This window comes from Plecotus auritus (assembly GCF_963455305.1).
Source record: "Plecotus auritus genome assembly, chromosome: 11".
Lineage (NCBI taxonomy): Eukaryota > Metazoa > Chordata > Mammalia > Chiroptera > Vespertilionidae > Plecotus > Plecotus auritus.
In genome coordinates, this window is record NC_137777.1 from 49,932,024 (window position 1) to 49,950,741 (window position 18,718).

Genomic DNA, 18,718 nt, shown 5'->3' on the forward strand with positions numbered 1-18,718 from the left:
AAGCACACAAATTTTAAAAAAAGTAACGGAAGGCCTTGTTAGAAATAAAGACATCACCTGGAGAATTTCTCGTAAGGAGCAAGGAACTGGAGGCTGGTAGAGCTTAGAAACAGGGTCTTCAATGAGATCAATCTGTCCCAGTTTGGGATGAGCAGCGAGGACGTAACAGAAGCTAGGAGGCAGACGCGTTTTTACCTGTTTGAAAGAGGGACAGAAGCAGAACGTGAATGCATTGTTAAAAGACTCAAATACAAAATGTAGTCTTTATACATTTTTATTCACAGATGAATACTGTCTCTGAAAGGCTGATAAGAATACCTATATAAGAAATAGATTATGTTGTTTATCTCTGGGACCAAGTATAAAAACTTGTACTTTTGAATTTATTACTGATTCAGATTTCATTTTAGAAATGTATTCTTCAAAGTGTATTTAAAACACAATTTAGAACATTCTCTCAAATAATCTAGAAATTAGCATTTTTTAAACTGAATTTATTGGGGTGACATTGGCAGACAAAATTATATAGGATTCCGGTATACAATTCTGTAATACATCATGTGTATATTGTAACGTGTGTTCATCACCCCAAGTGAAGTTTCCTTTCATCACCATCTATCCCCCCCAAAACCCTCTTCTACCTCACCTACCCTCCTTCCCTCTGGCAATTACCATATTGTTGTCTGTGTCTATGACTTTTTGTTTTCTTAATCCCTTCACCTTTTTCACCCAGCCCTGCAACCCCCCTCCCCTCTCACAGCTGTCAGTCTGTTCTCTATGAGTCTGTTTCTTCTTTGTTAGTTTACTTTGTTCATTAGATTCCACACATGAGTGAAATCATACAGTATTGTCCTTCTCTGACTGGCTTATTTCACTTAGCATAATGCTCTCCAGCTCCATCCATGCTGTCGCAAAGGGTAAGATTTTCTTCCTTTTTATAGCTGAGTAGTAGTCCATTGTGTAAATGTATCACGGCTTTTTTTTTTTTTAACTGGCAACGGGAATTTTTGACAACAATTTTGCTGGTCTAGCACAGTACAGAGTCACAGTCTTAGCACTTTGCTGAGAAGTCAGCTACTGCACAAACAAGACCACCCCAGTTTTCAGGGTTGGGAACTGTAGCCCAACGCGGTGCTGGCCAGCCCGGTGGAGAACGCTCAGGGTAGACAAACGGGGACACGTTTTAATCAGTCAATTTTCCTACCTGTGAGCAACTACCATAAATAACGTGAGGAGGCAGGAAAATGGAAATTCCTGGCTAACTTGTTGGCTGTACGAATACCATGGATTTTACTTATTAGGTTTTATGAGTTTCTGCTCTAATTGGTAACTGAGTGTTGGTTCTGCTAGTGACTGGAAGGCGGGGGGTGCTCTGTGTCTTGTTTAGTATGAGGCTAAGACCCTCACTATTGACCCTAACGGGATGACCCTAACAACTGTGGTTTAAAGACACCATCATAAATTAACCTCAAGAAGAATATACTGAAGCACGGGAGGAAAGCAACCAGAGCTTGGCTTTGCAACGATGTGAGTGGGTCTGACTCTCTGTCCTGGCGCGTGCTCATGGCCTGGGCTTCTCGGGATTGTGGACTGTGGAGGCAGCGCTTGGCACAGCACCAGGCCCAGAGCAGGTGGCGACCGGGGCGGGGGGTGGGGGTGGGCTTCCTCAAATGCTGAGCTTACCTCTTCACAGGCCTGGCCATGGCCAGGTGCTTTTAGAGGTACCACTGGAGGCCACAGAGTGTCAATCAAACTGAAAAGCCCTGCTGTCCTGGAAAAAGAAGAGATCAGTCAAAGGTGTTCATCACTTACCAAGGACCTGGTCAGGGAGCTGGTCATACATAGATCTGCTTAGCAGACACGCCCCTCATACCAAGGGCCCACCATTCAGGAGACGTGGCAATTCAGATGGAAAAGACAATGGCACACAGAGACAAAACAGACCTTCAACCTGACTGCACTAGACTAGGACAGAGACTGTTCAGTAAATGATAATACATCTTCCTTTCCAGTTTGGATGCCTTTTATTTCTTCTTGTCTGATCACTATGGCTAGGACTTCAGTACTATGCTGAACAAGAGTGGTAGAAGAGAGCATCCCTGTTTTGTTCCTATTCTTAGGACAAATGGTTTTAGTTTTTGCCAATTGAATATGATGTTGGCTGTAGGTTTGTTATATATGGCCTTTATTATGTTGAAGTATGATCCCTCTATTCCCACTTTGCTGAGGGTTTTTATCAGAAAAGGGTGTTGGATTTTGTCCAATGCTTTTTCCTGCATCAATTGATATGATCATGTGATTTTTGTCTTGCAATAGGTTTAGGTGAAGTATCACATTTATTGGTTTGCGAGTATTGGACCAGCCTTGCATCCCTGGAATAAATCCCAGTTGGTCATTGTGTATGATCTTTTTAATGTATTGCTGGACCCAATTTGCTAAAATTTTGTTGAGGATTTAGTGTCTGTGTTCATTGGCCTGTAGTTCTCTTTCTTTGTCGTAGCATTATCTGGATTTGGAGTTAAAGTAATGCTGGCTTCATAGAAAGACTTTGGAAGTTTTCCTTCCTCTTGAATTTTTTTGGAATAGTTTGAGGAGAGGAAGTGTTAGTTCTTCTTTGAATATGTGGTAAAACTCCCCTGTGAATCCCTCTGGACCAAGGCTTTTGTTTGCTGGGAGTTTTTTGATTACTGCTTCAATTTCATCAGTAGTTATCAGCCTATTCAGGTTTTCTGATACTTTTATTCACAGATGACATGATACTGTACATAGAAAACTCTAAGCACTTCATAAAAAAACTACTAAATTTAATAAAGGATTCAGCAATGTAGCAGAATACAAAATTAGCACCCCAAAATCCATGCATTTTTATACAACAATAGTGAACTCTCAGAAAGAGAAATTTAAAAAACGATCCCATACCACTGAAAAAAAAAAAAAAAAAAAAAAAAAAGTTAAGATACTTAGGAATAAACTTAACCAAGGAGGTAAAAGACCTGTACTCTGAAAATTATAGGATGTTGAAAAAAGAGATAGTTCAAGGTATAAACAAATGAAAGAATATACCATGTTCATGGATTGGTAGAATCAACATCATTAAAATGTCCACATTACCCAAAGCAATTTACAGATTCAATGCAATCACTATTAAAATACAAAGGGCATATTTCACAGACCTAGAACAAACACTCCAAAAATTTATATGGAGCCAAAAAAGACCCCAAGTAGTTGCAGGAATCTTGAGAAAGAAGAACGAAGTTCGAGGAATCACAATACCATATATTAATTTATACTACAAAGCAATTGTGTTGAAAACAGCCGGGTACTGGCCTAAGAACAGGAATATAGACCAATGGAACAGAACAGAGAACCTAGAAATCGACTCACACCGCTATGCTCAATTAATATTTGACAAAGAAGGCAAGGGTATACATTGGAGCGGAGACAGTCTCTTCAATAAAAGGTGTTGGGAAAATTGGACAGGCATATGTAAAAAAATGAAACTAGACCACCAACATACACCATACACAAAAATAAACTCAAAATGGATAAAAGACTTAAATGTAAGATGTGAAACCACAAAAGTCCTAGAAGAAACCATAGGCATCAAAATCTCAGACATCTCTCATAGCAATATGTTTACCGGTACATCTCCTAGGACAAAGGAAACTAAGGAGAAAATAAACAAATGGGATTAAATTAAACTAAATAGCTTCTGCACTGTAAAAGAAACCATCAACAAAATAACAAGAGAGCTCACTACATGGGAGAACATATTTGCTAATGATACATCTGATAAGGGGTTAATCTCCAAAATATATAGGGAACTCATACAATTTAATAAAAGGAAGACAAGCAATCCAATTAAAAAATGGGCAAAGGACCTAAATAGACACTTCTCCAAAGTGGACATACAAATGGCCAAGAGACAGGAAAAAATGCTCAAAGTCACTAATCATCCGATAGGTGCAAATCAAAACAACAATTAGATATCATCTCACACCTGTCAGAATGGCTACCATCAGCAAATCAACAAACAACAAGTGCTGGTGAAGTTGTGAAGAAAAAGGAACCCTCGTGCACTGCTGGTGGGAATGCAGACTGGTGCAACCACTGTGGAAAACAGTATGGAGTTTCCCCAAAATATTAAAAATGGAAATCCCATCTCACCCAGTGATCCCACGTCTATGAATGTATCCTAAGAAACCTGAAACACTCATCAGAAATAATATATGCACCCCTATGTTCATAGCAGTGCAATTTATAATAGCTAAGATTTGCAAACAGCCTAAGTGCCCATGAGCAGATGAGTGGATAAAAAAACTGTGGTACATTTACACAATGGAACACTACGTGGCAGTAAAAAAGAAATAAGTCTTACCATTTGCAACAGCATGGATGGACCTGGAGAGTGTTATGCTGAGCAAAATAAGCCAGTCAGAGAAAGGTAAGTAATGATCAAAAATAGACCCAGAGACATAGAAACATTGAACAGACTGTCAAACCTCAGAGGGCAGGCAGGGGAGGGTGGAGGCGGGGAAGAGACCAACCATTGAACTCATATGTGTACACGCATAACTCACAGACATAGACAGTGGGGTGGTGAGGGCCGAGGGGGGGGATGGGAGCGGGCTGGAAGAGGTGAATGGGGGAAAAAGAAGGACCTATGTAATACTTTCAACAATAAAGATTTTTTTTAAAATATATTTTATTGATATTTTACAGAGAGGAAGGGAGAGGGATAGAGAGCTAGAAACATCGATGAGAGAGAAACATCGATCAGCTGCCTCCTGCACACCACCCACTGGGGATGTGCCCGCAACCAAGGTACATGCCCTTGACCGGAATCGAACCCGGGACCCTTCAGTCCTCAGGCCGACGCTCTATCCACTGAGCCAAACCGGATTCGGCAACAACAATAAAGATTTTTAAAAATTACAATACATTGGCACCATGTAATATACAGCCATTGAAATGGTTATATAAAAAGTATTTAAGAATGGAAAGATGTTTATGTAGCCCTAACCCAGTTGGTTAGAGCATTGTCCCGAAAAGATAAGGTTGTGGGTTTGATCCCTGGTCAGGGCACATACAAGAATCAACCAATAAATGCATGAATAAGTGTGACAACAAATCAATCTTTCTCTCTCCTTCTCCCTCTCCCTCTCCCCTCCTTTCTCTTCCCCCTTCCTCCCTTTCTCTCTAAAATCAATCAATAAGTAAAAAATTAAATAAATATGTTTATGTGTGTTCAAAATTACCCTAGAAATCTTAGAAAAGCACAAAATCCTTTTATAGGAAGGACCTGAAATCCAGTTATAAACTTAATAACAGCTACTTTATTACTTTATTATGGTTAAGGACTGTTTTAAGCATATTACATGTATTATGTTTAAGTTTCATGATAACCATATTTGTCTAAATAAAAATTATAGCAAGTTAATTGACTTGCTCAAGGTTACACTTTCCAGCAACAAAGCATAGTTTAAACTCAGAGAGATAAAAAGAAAGTATTTCTTCAGAGCCCTCCACGGCCCATGGCAAAGTTGGCTCCCTGTTCTGCAGTGTGCCCACCTTCCCTAGGAAGTGTCCACGCCACGCACATGCCATGTACACACCACGCACATACCACGCCACTGGACAGCACAGAGGTTCTAGGGGCTACCAGGAGCAACAGCTGAAGCCAACTCCAGATCAAACCACCCCATCAGAACCTGGTGACACTTTAAGACTTTCTCAAGACAATATCATCCGGGTTACAGTGGCCTCTTGTTTGCTACTGGGCATCGCAGCACCCTGGAGGTCCTGAAAGTGCGAGGGTGATGGGAGAGCCCTGGGGAGCTGCACTGCAGAGCAGCTGGGCACACGCTCCGGCCTGAGCTCCTGGGTCTGCCCTGAAAAGGTGGTGCTGGAAAGGCGGGTGTGGGAGGGTGCCTGCGGATATGCCCGGGGACAATGGTCTCATCCCCAAGGCGTTTCTCCATTAGGCAGAGGGGAGGTCTGGAGAAAAAAAGTGCAACTAGAGAATTAAAGAAATCACAGAAAAATTTAAAAGTAGCTAAAGAAGAGAGAACAGCCAACAATAACAGAATGAGTTGTTAATGTTACAGGTGATAGGGGGGCAAAATAAGCTCATGATAGAGGACAGGCACCTGGACTAATCCACGCCCTCTCTCTAAAGAAAGGCAAGAGTGTAGTCACATTGCAGTTCACCTTTCTCATCACGACTTTTATTTGGTAAAAGGTGAAAATACTCAAAGAGAAGAAGGAAATGTTAAACCCTTGGTACACATCTACACCCAAAATGAATGCACCTCACTTTCCCAGTCTTTTCTCCTCTGAGGGACTGTCAAGTATCGTCAGGGCTACATAGTGCTTTCACCATTTCCTAGGCACTTTATTCATGAGGTCAGCCTACTGCTGGGGTGGGGCTGGGGCGGGGCTGGGGTGGGGCTAGCTCACAGCACTGTCTTGGAATCCACTCAGAACCATGAGACGTGTGTGTGGGACCGCATCCCTGTAGGACCACGGGCTAAGTCTGGGGTCGAAGACAAGGTCTGTGCTGGCCGTCTGCTGTAGCTGCTACCTACCTACAAGCCCCCAGTCAGCGAACTCAGGTACCGTCGCTTTTGTTCTCACCAGAACTCCAGCCTCTTGAGAGCAGGCTCCGTGGCTGTTCCACGGTGAGTCTGGCACCTGTGGTGCTGAACCCTGGGAGGAAGGGTGAAGGATGAGGCCTGTGCTCACAGGGCCACCCCGAGTCCTTCCCAGGCTCATGCCTGTGCTGAGTGAAGCCACGTAACACTGGCACCTGTCAGACACAGCAGGTTGTCCCTCAGTGTTTCTTTCCATTTGAGAATTTTTCATAAGCCTTGATTTTTCTTTTAAGAAACCCATGGCTTCTAACAAAGTTTATTTCACCTAATCTCACTTGTTCATTTAATTAATCTAGTATCAGATATTATGCTACTAGCTGAAAATACAGGTTAGACATAATTTAAGAAGAAAAAAGAATGTTTTCCAGCAGGTAGCTTATCCTTTTTAACCTTTTATGTCACCCTCATATACAGAAAAGACAACCCTGAATGAATTAAACAAACATTTGCCTTAATACTGAAATGCATTTTGGTCTGCCAGAGTAGACATCACCAAATGCCCTAGATCATTAATAAATCAATAGGAGACATGGAAACCATGAGACCCGAACAAGATTAGGCAATCAATGATTAAAACGTATCATTATGCCGGTGAGGTGGCAAATGGGGCAGTCACTTTGGAAAAGTTTGGCAGGGACCCAGCAATGCCACCCAATAAAATGAAAAAGTTACGGTCCATGCAAAAACCTGTAGATGACTGTTCACAGCAGTATTACTCATGATAACCAGAAAGTGCAAACCACCCAAATGTCTACCACCTGAGGAATGGATAAGTGAATCTGATGTAATGGAGTATCAGGCAGCCATAAAGAGGATTGAAATACTGACACATGCCACAGCACAGATAAACCTCGAAAACTACGCTAAGTGAAAGAAGTCAAGCACAAAAAACCACAGGCTGTATGTTTTCCTTTATGTGAAATGTTAAGTATATTCAAACCCATGAGACAGAAAGCAGAGTCGTGTTTGTCAGGGGCTAATGGGTAGGGGTTTCTTTATGGGGTCATAAAAGTGTTCTGGAATTAGATGGTGATGATGGTTACACAACTTCGTGAATAAAACCAATGAACAGAATACTCTTAAAAGGGTAAATTTTATGGGATGTAAATTACATCTCAATAAAGTTGTCATTAAAAGAAAATGACAGTGGTTTCCAGCAAGGAGACATCTAACCCTGACCTTTCCTCAGCTCTGCTCAATGACTTTGCTACAAACATCCTCTTTCTTCCCTTTCCTAGCAGCTCTTCCCCAGATGCACCTCAAAGCTTCCAGGAAAGAAAACGTTGGGGACTTTAAAATAAAATAGCAATGCTGTTGTCTTTCTGGAAAGCTTTCCCAGGACCCAGCAGGCAGTGTGAGGGCTGGGAGAAAGATGCAGAGAGGCCAGGAGAAGCCAGACAATGCTCAGCACCTTTCTTTCGGGATGCCTGCTCCTCCTTCCTTTTCCAAAGTCAAGACAGGCAGGATGTTGGGCACCAGGTCCATGTTCCTCCTGATGCCCCCATGCCCAGGGGGAGCCAGGAGGCTGCTGACTGAACCACCTCTGTTGACCCATGGGAGTGAGGTCTGGCTCTGGACAGACTGGCCCTGCACGAGAGCTCTTCGGGGAGACCGAGTGCTGACAGTGTTTGAGGAAGTCAAGGAGAACACGGGTTAGAATACTAAGAGGAATACACCCTTCCCACCCGAGCATACATAAAGATGCGGAGTTTCCAGAACAGGCTATCCTGATTGATGGCTGCATTTCGAGAAACGATTTCAGACTTAAATCTTCTATTGTGATGATGCAAGATATTGCAAAACAACAGAATAAATACTGTAAAACAGCTTTTCAGGAGTACTGCTGGGATGATCATATTCCCTGAAAATGTATCACTTGCTGGGTCCACACCTCGGCATCTGGCTGCAAATCCCGAGCAGCCTTCTCACCACCTATGGGAGAGAGGCCTTTCCCAAGGTCCTGGAGCCAGGAAGGGCATCGAATCTGTCATTCTGACCCAAGACGCCATTCTCTGCTAAGAACGCCCACAAATACCTTACAGACGTGGGAAATTACTTAACATTTTCCAAGGCTAGTTCACTGAATTTCAGGAAAAAACTTTTCAAATTGCATAGTTGGAGAAATGAAAAAAAAAAAAAAAGGGGGGAAATTAAACACACATCTGAAATAAAGCTTTTTGTATTATTCCTTTAAATCACTTTATATAAATACTAGTGGCATGGTGCACCAAATTAATGCGGGGGTGGGGGGGACGGGTTCCCTCAGCCCAGCCTGCACCTTCTCCAATTGAGAACATCCCCATCACAATCTGGGACTACTGGCTCCTAACTGCTCACCTGCCTGCCTGCCTGATCGCCCCCAACTGCCTTCCCCTGCCGGCCTGATCGCCCCTAATGGCCTCTGCCTCAGCCCCCACCACCATGGCTTTGTCTGGAAGGAAGTCGGACGTCTGGAAGATGGCCGGTCAACCTGGTCTAATTGGCATATTACCCTTTTAGTATTATAGATAGATTATATAGGATAGGATTGCTTAAATGGGGGGGGATGGGACGAGCCTTTTTCATCAGGAGGAGATGCTCTTGGCAGACAAAAACACATAATCTCTATATCTGGACTGACAGCCAGCCATATGCACTATACTGCCAAACTGGTCATTAAAAACTGAATCACTTTCTTACACCTTACACCAAACAGCTGTTGCCCTTAAAAACCCTCCTCAGCCCCCACCTTAGGTTCTGCCTTCACAGTTCACCCAGATTAGGCTCTGATTGGTCAGTTTCTATGCCAGTCAGCGTCAAAAGCTCCACCTCCTAGGCAGCCACTGGCTCCTTGCACTTCACCCAGAATTGGTTCTGATTGGTTGGTTTCTATGCCAGTCAGCATCTCCAGGCCTATTAACAGGCCTGATCAGAGAGGCGGGGCTGATCAGCAGACCCAGTGGAGGCCCAAGAGAAAGAGGCTCGGCTGCGGGCCAGGCCCGGAGTGAAAGAGAGAGGCAAGTGCTGATCAACAGCTGCCATGGAGGCTACGGATCAGACCCTGCTTCTCTCTCCAGGCCTCTCTTCGGGCCTGATCCGCAGCCCCCTCGGCAGTCAGTGCTGGGTCGGGGCACCCACAGCAGCGGCAGTCAGTCGAGCCTTCAATCATTTTGGATGTTATGGACGCTGGGTTTTTATATATTAGAATGTATGATAAATTGATAACTTTATAATGCCTCACATTTTACAGGATATATGCTAGTTGCTAGTTATATTTATTTTATTTATCTTTAATTGATTTTAGAGAGGGAAGAAAGAAGAGAGAGAGAGAGAGAGAGAGAGAAACATCGATGTGAGAGAAACATTGAATGGTTGCCTCCTCCGCATGCACCCTGACTAGGAATTGAACCAGCAATCCAGGCATGTGCCCTGACTGGGAATCAAACTGCGACATACCAGTGCACCAGATGACATTCCAATCAACTTAGCTACACCGACCAGGGCGTAAGTTATATTTTAAAATGTCCTTCTTAATCTCAACTCTTCCCTCAAGATTTTGGATATAAAAATATTAACTAGCGCAACTTTGTATAAACAAGTTCGTTGCACATTTCTGTTCTGCCTGAGCAGGAAATTGCTCACGTACACTTAGTTGCATGGGAAATAAGAACTCCTGCAACATGTTGCTCTCTGGAACTTTGCAAACAGTTCTTGATCTTTTTTCTCATGTCCTGGGTGGTACTTATTCAAAAGTGTCACATGATCTACTCACCAGTATAGAGGCAGGAATACCCACAATTCCCCACAAAATCTATCCACCCATATTTCTTGATAGATACAAACATGTTTTATTAATGTAAAATGTCTCTATTCATTTCTATGGCAAATACCATCCCCTACTAAAAAAAAGACATTTGTCTTTCAATCTGTCAAGCTTAGCTAGAAAATTCACGTGCGTTTTTTATAATCACATATTGACATGATAGAATGCAGGATGCAAAAAAACAATTTAATAAACATTATGAAATAATTTCACACATATGCAGAATCATCGGCAAATGGTTAAAATTAGAGATGAACATTAAATGTGGGCAGACAGACACTCTGCATACAGCAACGAACTTAACAGATGTGTTTGCAGAGCTTTCTGTTAATCTTTAAACACCCAGTTCCAAATCTTCCAGCTCCGGGAGAAGGGCTTTCTCTTTTTGAATTTTCTCCAACTGATTTTTTTTAGCTGTTTTCCAGCTTCTACTTGTTCTTTCAGTTGTCTGATTGCTTTCTTTCCTCTTTAAGCTCTTGATTTGGGGTCTATCTTGGGTTCTCCAGAAGGTGACTGAGAGTATTTTGTGCTGAGGTCTACAGGAACAGAGGCAGGAAGAGGCGCCAAATCTGTACTTGTGTCACTTCTTGCTTCCCGCTTTGCAGCTCTCTCAGCTTCAGGCTTCCTTTAATTTTTAAGGGCTGTTTTTGATAAGGGCTTATCATTTCCTGGTTGTGGTTTCATATTCTGAAATGGTTCCTCCTTATGCAAGTTAGGAATTGGTGACTGGTTTACTTCCTAAAGCCAGGGGTCTATACGCTGTTGCAGCTTTTGGTTCTTTACTGGGTACATCGCTTGGAACTGTCTGGTAAGTTCCTTCCTTTGCTGGTAATCCTCCAACTAAAAATGACTGCCAAGAAACCCGCCATAATTTTACATGTGATGGCACATTACACTTGTGCAAGACAGAGCCAGTATAATGCACCAAAAATTGTACCCATTATTACACATAACCTGGGAGCAAAAGGGACTGTTAAAATATGCTTACTATCTGGGCACCAAGCAAAATACGTAGAATCAGAGGCCGCGGGTTTAGAAATAAATTTGTAGCTTTTGACATCCCACATTTCCATCTGTCCGGTCCAATTTCCACACCCAGCTACACTAACCTACGTCCAGGGGACTAGAGTAGGCTGCATTCTGAGGATGAGTTCTGAAGTCAAGCACAGGATCCCATTTCAAGCTGAAGACTATCGCTTTGGCAGGCATAAAACCCCAAACAGCACAAAACTCAGTACAACTAGAATTCCAAGCTACATCACCCATGAGGCCGCTTCTGGGTAACTGCACTGCAGCATGTTCTGCATTTGTTTCAATGTAGTGCGGCCTTTGTTTTCCAGAGTAGGACGCTCCCGCCTTGTCAACATCTGTGCTTGCGACTACAACAGCAGCAGCCTGTGGACTCCATAGCACTGCACCCTTGTCCACCTTAGAGAAGCCGTTATGGCTAAAGCTGCATGAGGTCCACCAAAGTTAGCCTACTGATGGAATCTAACAAATAAAGATGTACCCTGACCCCCAACATGATAGCCACCTTGTAGGGTCCAGGTAATAACACAAAATCAATTGTTTGCAAATGCAATTTATTTGTAATTATATTGAAACTAGAGGCCCAATACATGAAATTCGTGCCAGGGGCTTGCCCCGGCCACAGCAGTGGCTGCCTTTGCCTCGGCTTCCACCGCTGCAGCTTTGACCTTCTGGCTTCATCCGGAAGGTCATCCGGCCTAATTAGCACATTACGCTTTTATTATTATAGACTAGAGGCCCAGTGCATGAAATTCGTGCATTGGGGGGGGGGGGGCAGTCCCCTCAGCCCAGTCTGCACCCTCTCCAATCAGGAACCCCCCAGGGGATGTCTGACGCCGGTTTAGGATCGGGCCTAAACCGGCAGTCGGACATCCCTCTCACAATCCGGGACCACTGGCTCCTAACTGCTCACCTGCCTGACTGCCCCTAACTGCCAACCCCCCCCCCCCCGGCTGACCTGGTCACCCCCAACTGCCCCCCCCCCATTGGCCTGGTTGCCTCTTACTGCACCCCCCCAGCCTGGTCACCCCATACTGCCTCCCCTTGTGGCCTGGTCACCCCCAAGTGCCTCCCCTGCTGGCCTGGTCGCCCCATGCATCCTGCTGTTTGGTCATCTGCTGTTCAGTCGTTTGGTCGGGCCTCACTAAATCCCTGCTGGCCTGGTCGCCCCACGCAGCCTGTTTGGTTGTTTCGGTTGCGACGGTCACTTAGGCTTTTAAGTGAACTTCACTGTTAACATTTCAGGCACAAATAGTTTCAACTTTTGACTGGGATGGATACCAATTTTGCATTTTTTTCCTGGATGAAAGGTTTTAAACATGTCTCACTTTTCATCATTAAGCTGTAGGCTGGGCTTCCCAGCTGTGCCATCTTTGAATCAGTGTATGGCTGCCACATTGGTAGGACAGTGTTTTTGGCAAGAACTCAAGGCAAACTGCCTTTGGGAGGTCAAAGGTCTGTTGCCATTGATAAGGTACTTGCCCTCGACCAGAATTGAATCCAGGACCTTTCAAATCCACAGCCTGATGCTCTATCCACTAAGCCAAACTGGTCAGGGCAACTCCATCTTCTTAAAATGTAATTATTCCAAAGAAAAATTTTATAGAACTTATTTTACCTTCCAAAATGCCCTGCGTTAAAAAGTCACCATCTAGGTGATTAGAACCCATTATTTTATTGGAAGAACTTACAAGGAGATACTTCAATCATGTTGTAGACAGAAAAATAAGGGGTTCAATGGAAAGCAACCCCACAGGGTGATCGGGTCATAAATTCCTAACTGGGCAGGTCATCGTGGGTATCCTGCCCCAGGCATATAACTTTTTAGTGAAAGGTTCATCTTTGTCTTAAGCAAGCCCTCTCCATTGTTTCTGTGCATCTAAGATTGAATGATTTTTTCCACCTATCTTCTAATTCACTGATTCGATCCTCGGCTTCCCCTAATCTGCTGTGTATTCCTTCCAATGTGTTCTTTGTGCTATGTTGTTCTTTACTTCTGTCTTCATAGTTACTATATCTACTCATGCTGTTGAGCATCTTTACCATCATTCTTCTGAATTCTAAATTAGATAAATTTATTATCTCCATTTCATTTATCTCTTCTTCTGGAGAATTCTCTTGTTCTTCCATTGGGGGGTTGTTTTTTGTCTTCTCATTTTGGCTGTCTGTTTGGGTTTGTGACTATAATTTAGGTAGATCTGCTACGCCTTTCAATCTCTAGTGCAGAATAGTGTCAAAGGCTGTTTGACAGTGAGGGAATGACTCACCACAGGAAACTGGGGTGTCTGCCTTCTGAGCTCTAGCCCCAGAGCCCTTGATCCTGGCTTCTGCTCACACAGCTACAGTCCACTCTGCCCTCCTTCTGACAGAGCACAGGGTGAGTGGCTGCACAGGGAATTTTGTGCATTGGCCCTTTAAGTGGGTGCCAGCTTTCAGCCGTGTCTCCCTGGCAGACAGCAACCCCACTGCTTTTCACATCCAGATGTTATTTGGGTACCCTTCTCAGTTCTGGTCTCTCTACTGGGAGCCCAGCTTGGGAATTAGACCCCAGAGTTCTCAGGGACTTCAGCTGCTGATATCTCTCTGGGACTTCAGCTGCTGTGTGTGGGAGCCTGGCCGGCCCTTTCACGCCTCAGACCCTCCTACCAGTTTCTGTGCGGTCTCCACTTTCGGTCCTCGGTTATCAGGGTTCTCTCCAACCAGTCTTCTGTCTTCCGTTGAGTATTCAGAAAGCTTTTCTGTATTTTAGTTGTAATTCCAGTTTGGTCCTGGGAGTGTGTCAGTGCAGCACCCACTTACTCCGCCGCCATTTCTAATCTATTTCACGTACTCTTTTACTGTTGTTTGTTTCTATGTACAATTGTTAAAGAGACCAAAAAAATCCCCAAAACTCTACTGTTAAAGTGAGATAAGCCAGTAAGCCAGAACAAGTGGAAGATGGAAACTGAGACAGACATGTAAACGAAGGCTAAGCAATTTACAGCAGATACAGGTCACCTCCCTAGAGATAGCATCTAGGCCTCAGTTGTATTTCAGCTCCAGGCCCAGAAAAGCAGCTAAAACCGGTGGGCAATGACAGGACCAGCTACAATGAGTAAGGATCCCCACCCCACCATGACGCTGACCAATCAGTAGAGACCACAACCCTGAAAGAGCACACCTAGGAAAGTTGATGAATATTCTGCTGAAACCCTCCTCCTCTAAGATTCTGGCCTGCAAAAGAGAGATACAAGCCTCAAAACAAAGGACCCAGCATGCACTCTCCCTCTGGGGAGCACCCCCCCCAATCCTATTCCCCCTCTCCTTCTCTTTCTTCCCCCACAGGCACCCATCTCCTAAAGAACTGATGTGAAGCCTTTCCTGCAGGAAACCAAGAACTCACCAACTACCTATACTTGCTAAACAGATTAAGGGCTTGAATTAATAGCATGGTGCTTCTTTAGGGGAACTGTCTTTTGCTTCATTGCTCATCCTTGGTTTCAAGATTTAGTACATTCTCTTTCAGTGACATTTTATTCTACTGGCAGAAAATTGGGTGAACCCACCAGGAACAATTTTATGATTCGAAATCGTAAAGGAATTCTTAAGAATGTCAATTTTAAAAGAGGTTTCCAACCAGACCAATGAGCAAAGAGATTCTGTACATCAAACCCCAAGGGAAGTGTGTGGCCCTTTGAAAAAGTGGTGGTCTTTTGAGAAAAATCAAAGAAAGGAACTTACTACTGAAGTTTCTTATCCAAGGAGAGCTCTTACCACTATGTATTTCCTGTTAAAGGAGCATGTGAAATGATAACCCTGACCCGGCCCCATCAACTTGCGTTGAACAATTCCTAACGATTCCCTTCTACTGCACTTCTGCACACTCTGGGTCACACTCAGCTGGAGGGAAGGTGAGAGTCTCTACAGGAGACTGAACATCCCGGAACCCGCAGCCCAGAGTCACACCAGAGCCTGACCCCTAGCCAGCTGTGTGACTCTTAGGTAATCACCCTCACCTCTGTTTCAGGCCCTCTTCTGTAAGAAGGGGGTGAGAAGAGAGTCTGCAAACAAGAAATACGATGGTGAGCAAGAAACAGCTCCTGCCCTTAAGAGCTTAATTAATAATTGGCAGGGAGGCTGAAATACGGCCACTAGGCGTTCTCATTGACGTCAATATTGATTGATTGATTGTCTACGCCATGCAAAGGCCGCAAGTACAGTGGCTGGGGACTGGGATGAGGACTTCTAAGGGACTTTTTTTTCCTGACCATGAGTTAGTGTTTGGGCATACTGACTAAGTTTGGCTTCTAGTATAAAATTTATCAGTACTTCATGGGTTACCTTGAAAACAAAAGCTGATATTTAAACAATAACTATTTATTGGATCAGTCCCTAAAAAGTAACCCCCTCCCAAGAGCCCAACCCCTTACTGGATCATTAAAATTGACCAGACACCAGTACTATCCTAACTTCATACTTTAAGAGACAAGTGGATGTTTAGACAATAGAGGCTGTCCTTCCTCCCTTCCTCTTTGTAGTCCTAGTCCCAGGCCTTTCCAGTTCTCTGCAGGGTTCCTAAATCTTAACCCATCCTCTAAACCTCTCTTAAAGGTGGCTATCTGCCCACAGCTCTTTGTATTAGGCACTTAACAGTTGGTGACTTTCTGGGTTTCCTCCTGGGCTCTCCTGCTGGTCTATGAGCTCTTGGAGGAAGCGGCCTATTTTATACTCTTGGCATCTGTCATAGCTCCTACTGCAGCTGCCTGGAGGAACCACGCATTCAAAATCAACTTTACCATTTGCAATAGCATGGATGGAACTGGAGAGCATCAGGCTAAGCGAAATAAGCCAGTCGTAGAAAGATAAATATCACATGATCTCACTCATATGTGGGATATAATGATCAACATAATTTGATGAACAAGAATAGATCCAGAGACAAATGGTAGGGGAGGGGGCGGTTAGAGAGCAACCAAAGGACTTGTATCCATGCATATCAGCATAACCAATGCACACAGACACTGGGGCGGTGGGGGCTTGTCCCGGGTAGGAATGGCTGGTGGGGGGAGGGGGTAGGTCAGTTGGAGAAAAAGAAGACATATGTAAAACTTTAGACAATAAAAAAGAAAAAAATCAACTGGTAACTGGTTCTTTGTTCTTCCTTCAATTTCTGCAGAAGTTTCCAAACTTGTAGCCCTGCCCCAATCTCTCCCTTTATGTCAAATCTATTATAGCTACAATAGTAGGATAATCTTAACTTCATTTTCATTACCTCTTCTCTTTTCTCAAAAACTCAAAATGACCCTAATAGGACTTAAGACTTTACTGGCTTTATCTAGCTGACTTTATACCTCAGTATGTTCTGGTCTAGGATAAGTCCACCAAATCTAGCATAAAGCTCAAGGCTGCAGTAGCTAGCCAGGGGCATAGCACCCAGAGCTACCAAGTATTTCTAGAATAAATGACTGAATTGCTGTTTTAATAACCCTCTTTCTTCCTCTTTTGCATCTATTTTTCCTAATCCTACATTTATGTCTCCACAGGTAACATTTCACCAGTTTGAAGAATGTCTCCTTCTGCCAGATGAAGATGTTTAAGGCATTACTTTTCACTCACACCTTTCATGAGATCTTCTGAGATCAGCCAGTTAAAATCTAGTCACTTAAAGCATCAACTGCTCAAATTCTTGTGCCTGTGTAGTTTTCTGTTCTAAGGGATGCAATTCAAGGCCAAAGATGGTATCTACTGCTTCCTAGTCATTCTCAACCCTCAGGGAGAGCCCTCTATGTGCAGTGAATCCTGACTAAGTTCTGTAGTAAAGTCCCTCTGATACATTACTCCTAAAGGGCATTCATGAGCTCTAAATAAAACAATAACTATTAATTAATGTTTTAGACACAGAGATTAGTAGTTTTGTTTAATTTGAAACATACATACTACTAGAGGTTACCTTCTTCACGAAAAATTTTGCTAGCTATAGTTTCCATGTCTATAGGGTTAATATATTTCAGGAAATTTCTCCCCCCGGCCCCCAGTATTGCCTTATCATAGAAAAATAGAAGAATAATTCGCAATAAAAAGATAAAGTTCATAAACAGAATGACACCAAAATAAGGTGACTTTTCAGCTTGTCTGACCTACTAAACTGCTTGCTGCGCAGCCACTTGGGAGGGCAAAGGTCAGGGGTGCACCTCAGAGAAGTCACTGAACAAACAGTGGGGATGCCCTAGAGAGAAGGAAAGCACAGGCAGAGGTCCACGTCCTGCTTAGCAAGCATGCTTCAGGGTTGTTTTGAAAATGGTAGTTTTTTCCTTAAGATCCAGACTACTTTTCTGACTCTTCTTATTTTACCTAGTCAGTCTAAACACTCACCTCCAAAAATGTCAGAGAAACACAAAAGATATGATGGCTGTTTTTCTGCAAGCATCCCAAATGCAGCAGGTAAGAGAGCGATGCTCCCTGCAGAGTGGTCCAACAGCTCTGGCTGAATGAGCAGCTCTGAGGTCACCAGTCCACTTCAAACCCACTGTGTGGAATAGTGGTTTCTATCCCTGTAATCATGGACCAGATGAAATCTGGTAGCCAAGATCTAAAAGACTCCATGATTAGCCTAAACATACAATTATCTTCCGACTGGCAAAGAAGTTATTTTCTGTATTAGATACTGAAATTTATATAATTTTAACTAATCATTTTAGCTTGAATTCTTGGAAGTAAGTGTATTAGGTGTCTGAGAAGTATATTTTGTTATAGTTTATGTGAGTTGCTAAGTAACACAGTACTCTGGGGGGAAAAAAGAAAGGCAGACAATTTGTGTTTACCGGGCCACAGATGAACGACTGACAATGGATAATATCACAATTATAATACCCAGCATTCCAAAACTATTTAATAAACTGTTTTGAAGAAATATAGCTTCCAAAAGAGAAGACAATCTAAATAAATATTTGGATGGCCGCATACCAAAATAACGTTAAACATATAAGATAAAGAAATTAATCCCAAGCTAAAAAAGGGCATCAGATATTTAGTCACCAACTATAAAAGGAATGGCTTCCAAAAGTCTGTAAATGAATTATTTGAAATACACAATGCATTTCCCAAGGAAAAAAGGTTTCCTATGGCAATGTTGTAGTTAGTAGTAAAGCTTTCAGTGTTACCCACAAACACTCCATTAAATGTTATAAGGTACACATAATAAAAGCACATGAACTTGACAGGCAAAGACCCTTGGCCTCCAGTCCTGGCTGCAGTA

At 43.2% G+C, this 18,718-nt stretch overlaps 1 protein-coding gene and 1 pseudogene across 2 annotated transcripts in view; both read right to left on the reverse strand.

Annotated features, from left to right (window-relative positions):
• SPIDR (scaffold protein involved in DNA repair) overlaps positions 1–18,718 on the reverse strand; it is a 378,562-nt gene that overhangs the window by 26,970 nt on the left and 332,874 nt on the right. Inside the window, exons 12-13 of the mRNA XM_080646739.1 lie at positions 1,684–1,771; positions 58–195 (exon numbers count right to left, since the gene is read on the reverse strand). Coding sequence (XP_080502865.1) covers positions 58–195; positions 1,684–1,771 — 226 coding nt within the window. The remainder of the gene's footprint in view (positions 1–57; positions 196–1,683; positions 1,772–18,718) is intronic.
• Positions 10,790–12,177, reverse strand: LOC308236616 (eukaryotic translation initiation factor 2A-like; annotated as a pseudogene). The gene is made up of 2 exons: positions 12,088–12,177; positions 10,790–11,883 (listed from the first exon to the last, which is right to left on the reverse strand). The product of its transcript is annotated as a eukaryotic translation initiation factor 2A-like (transcript).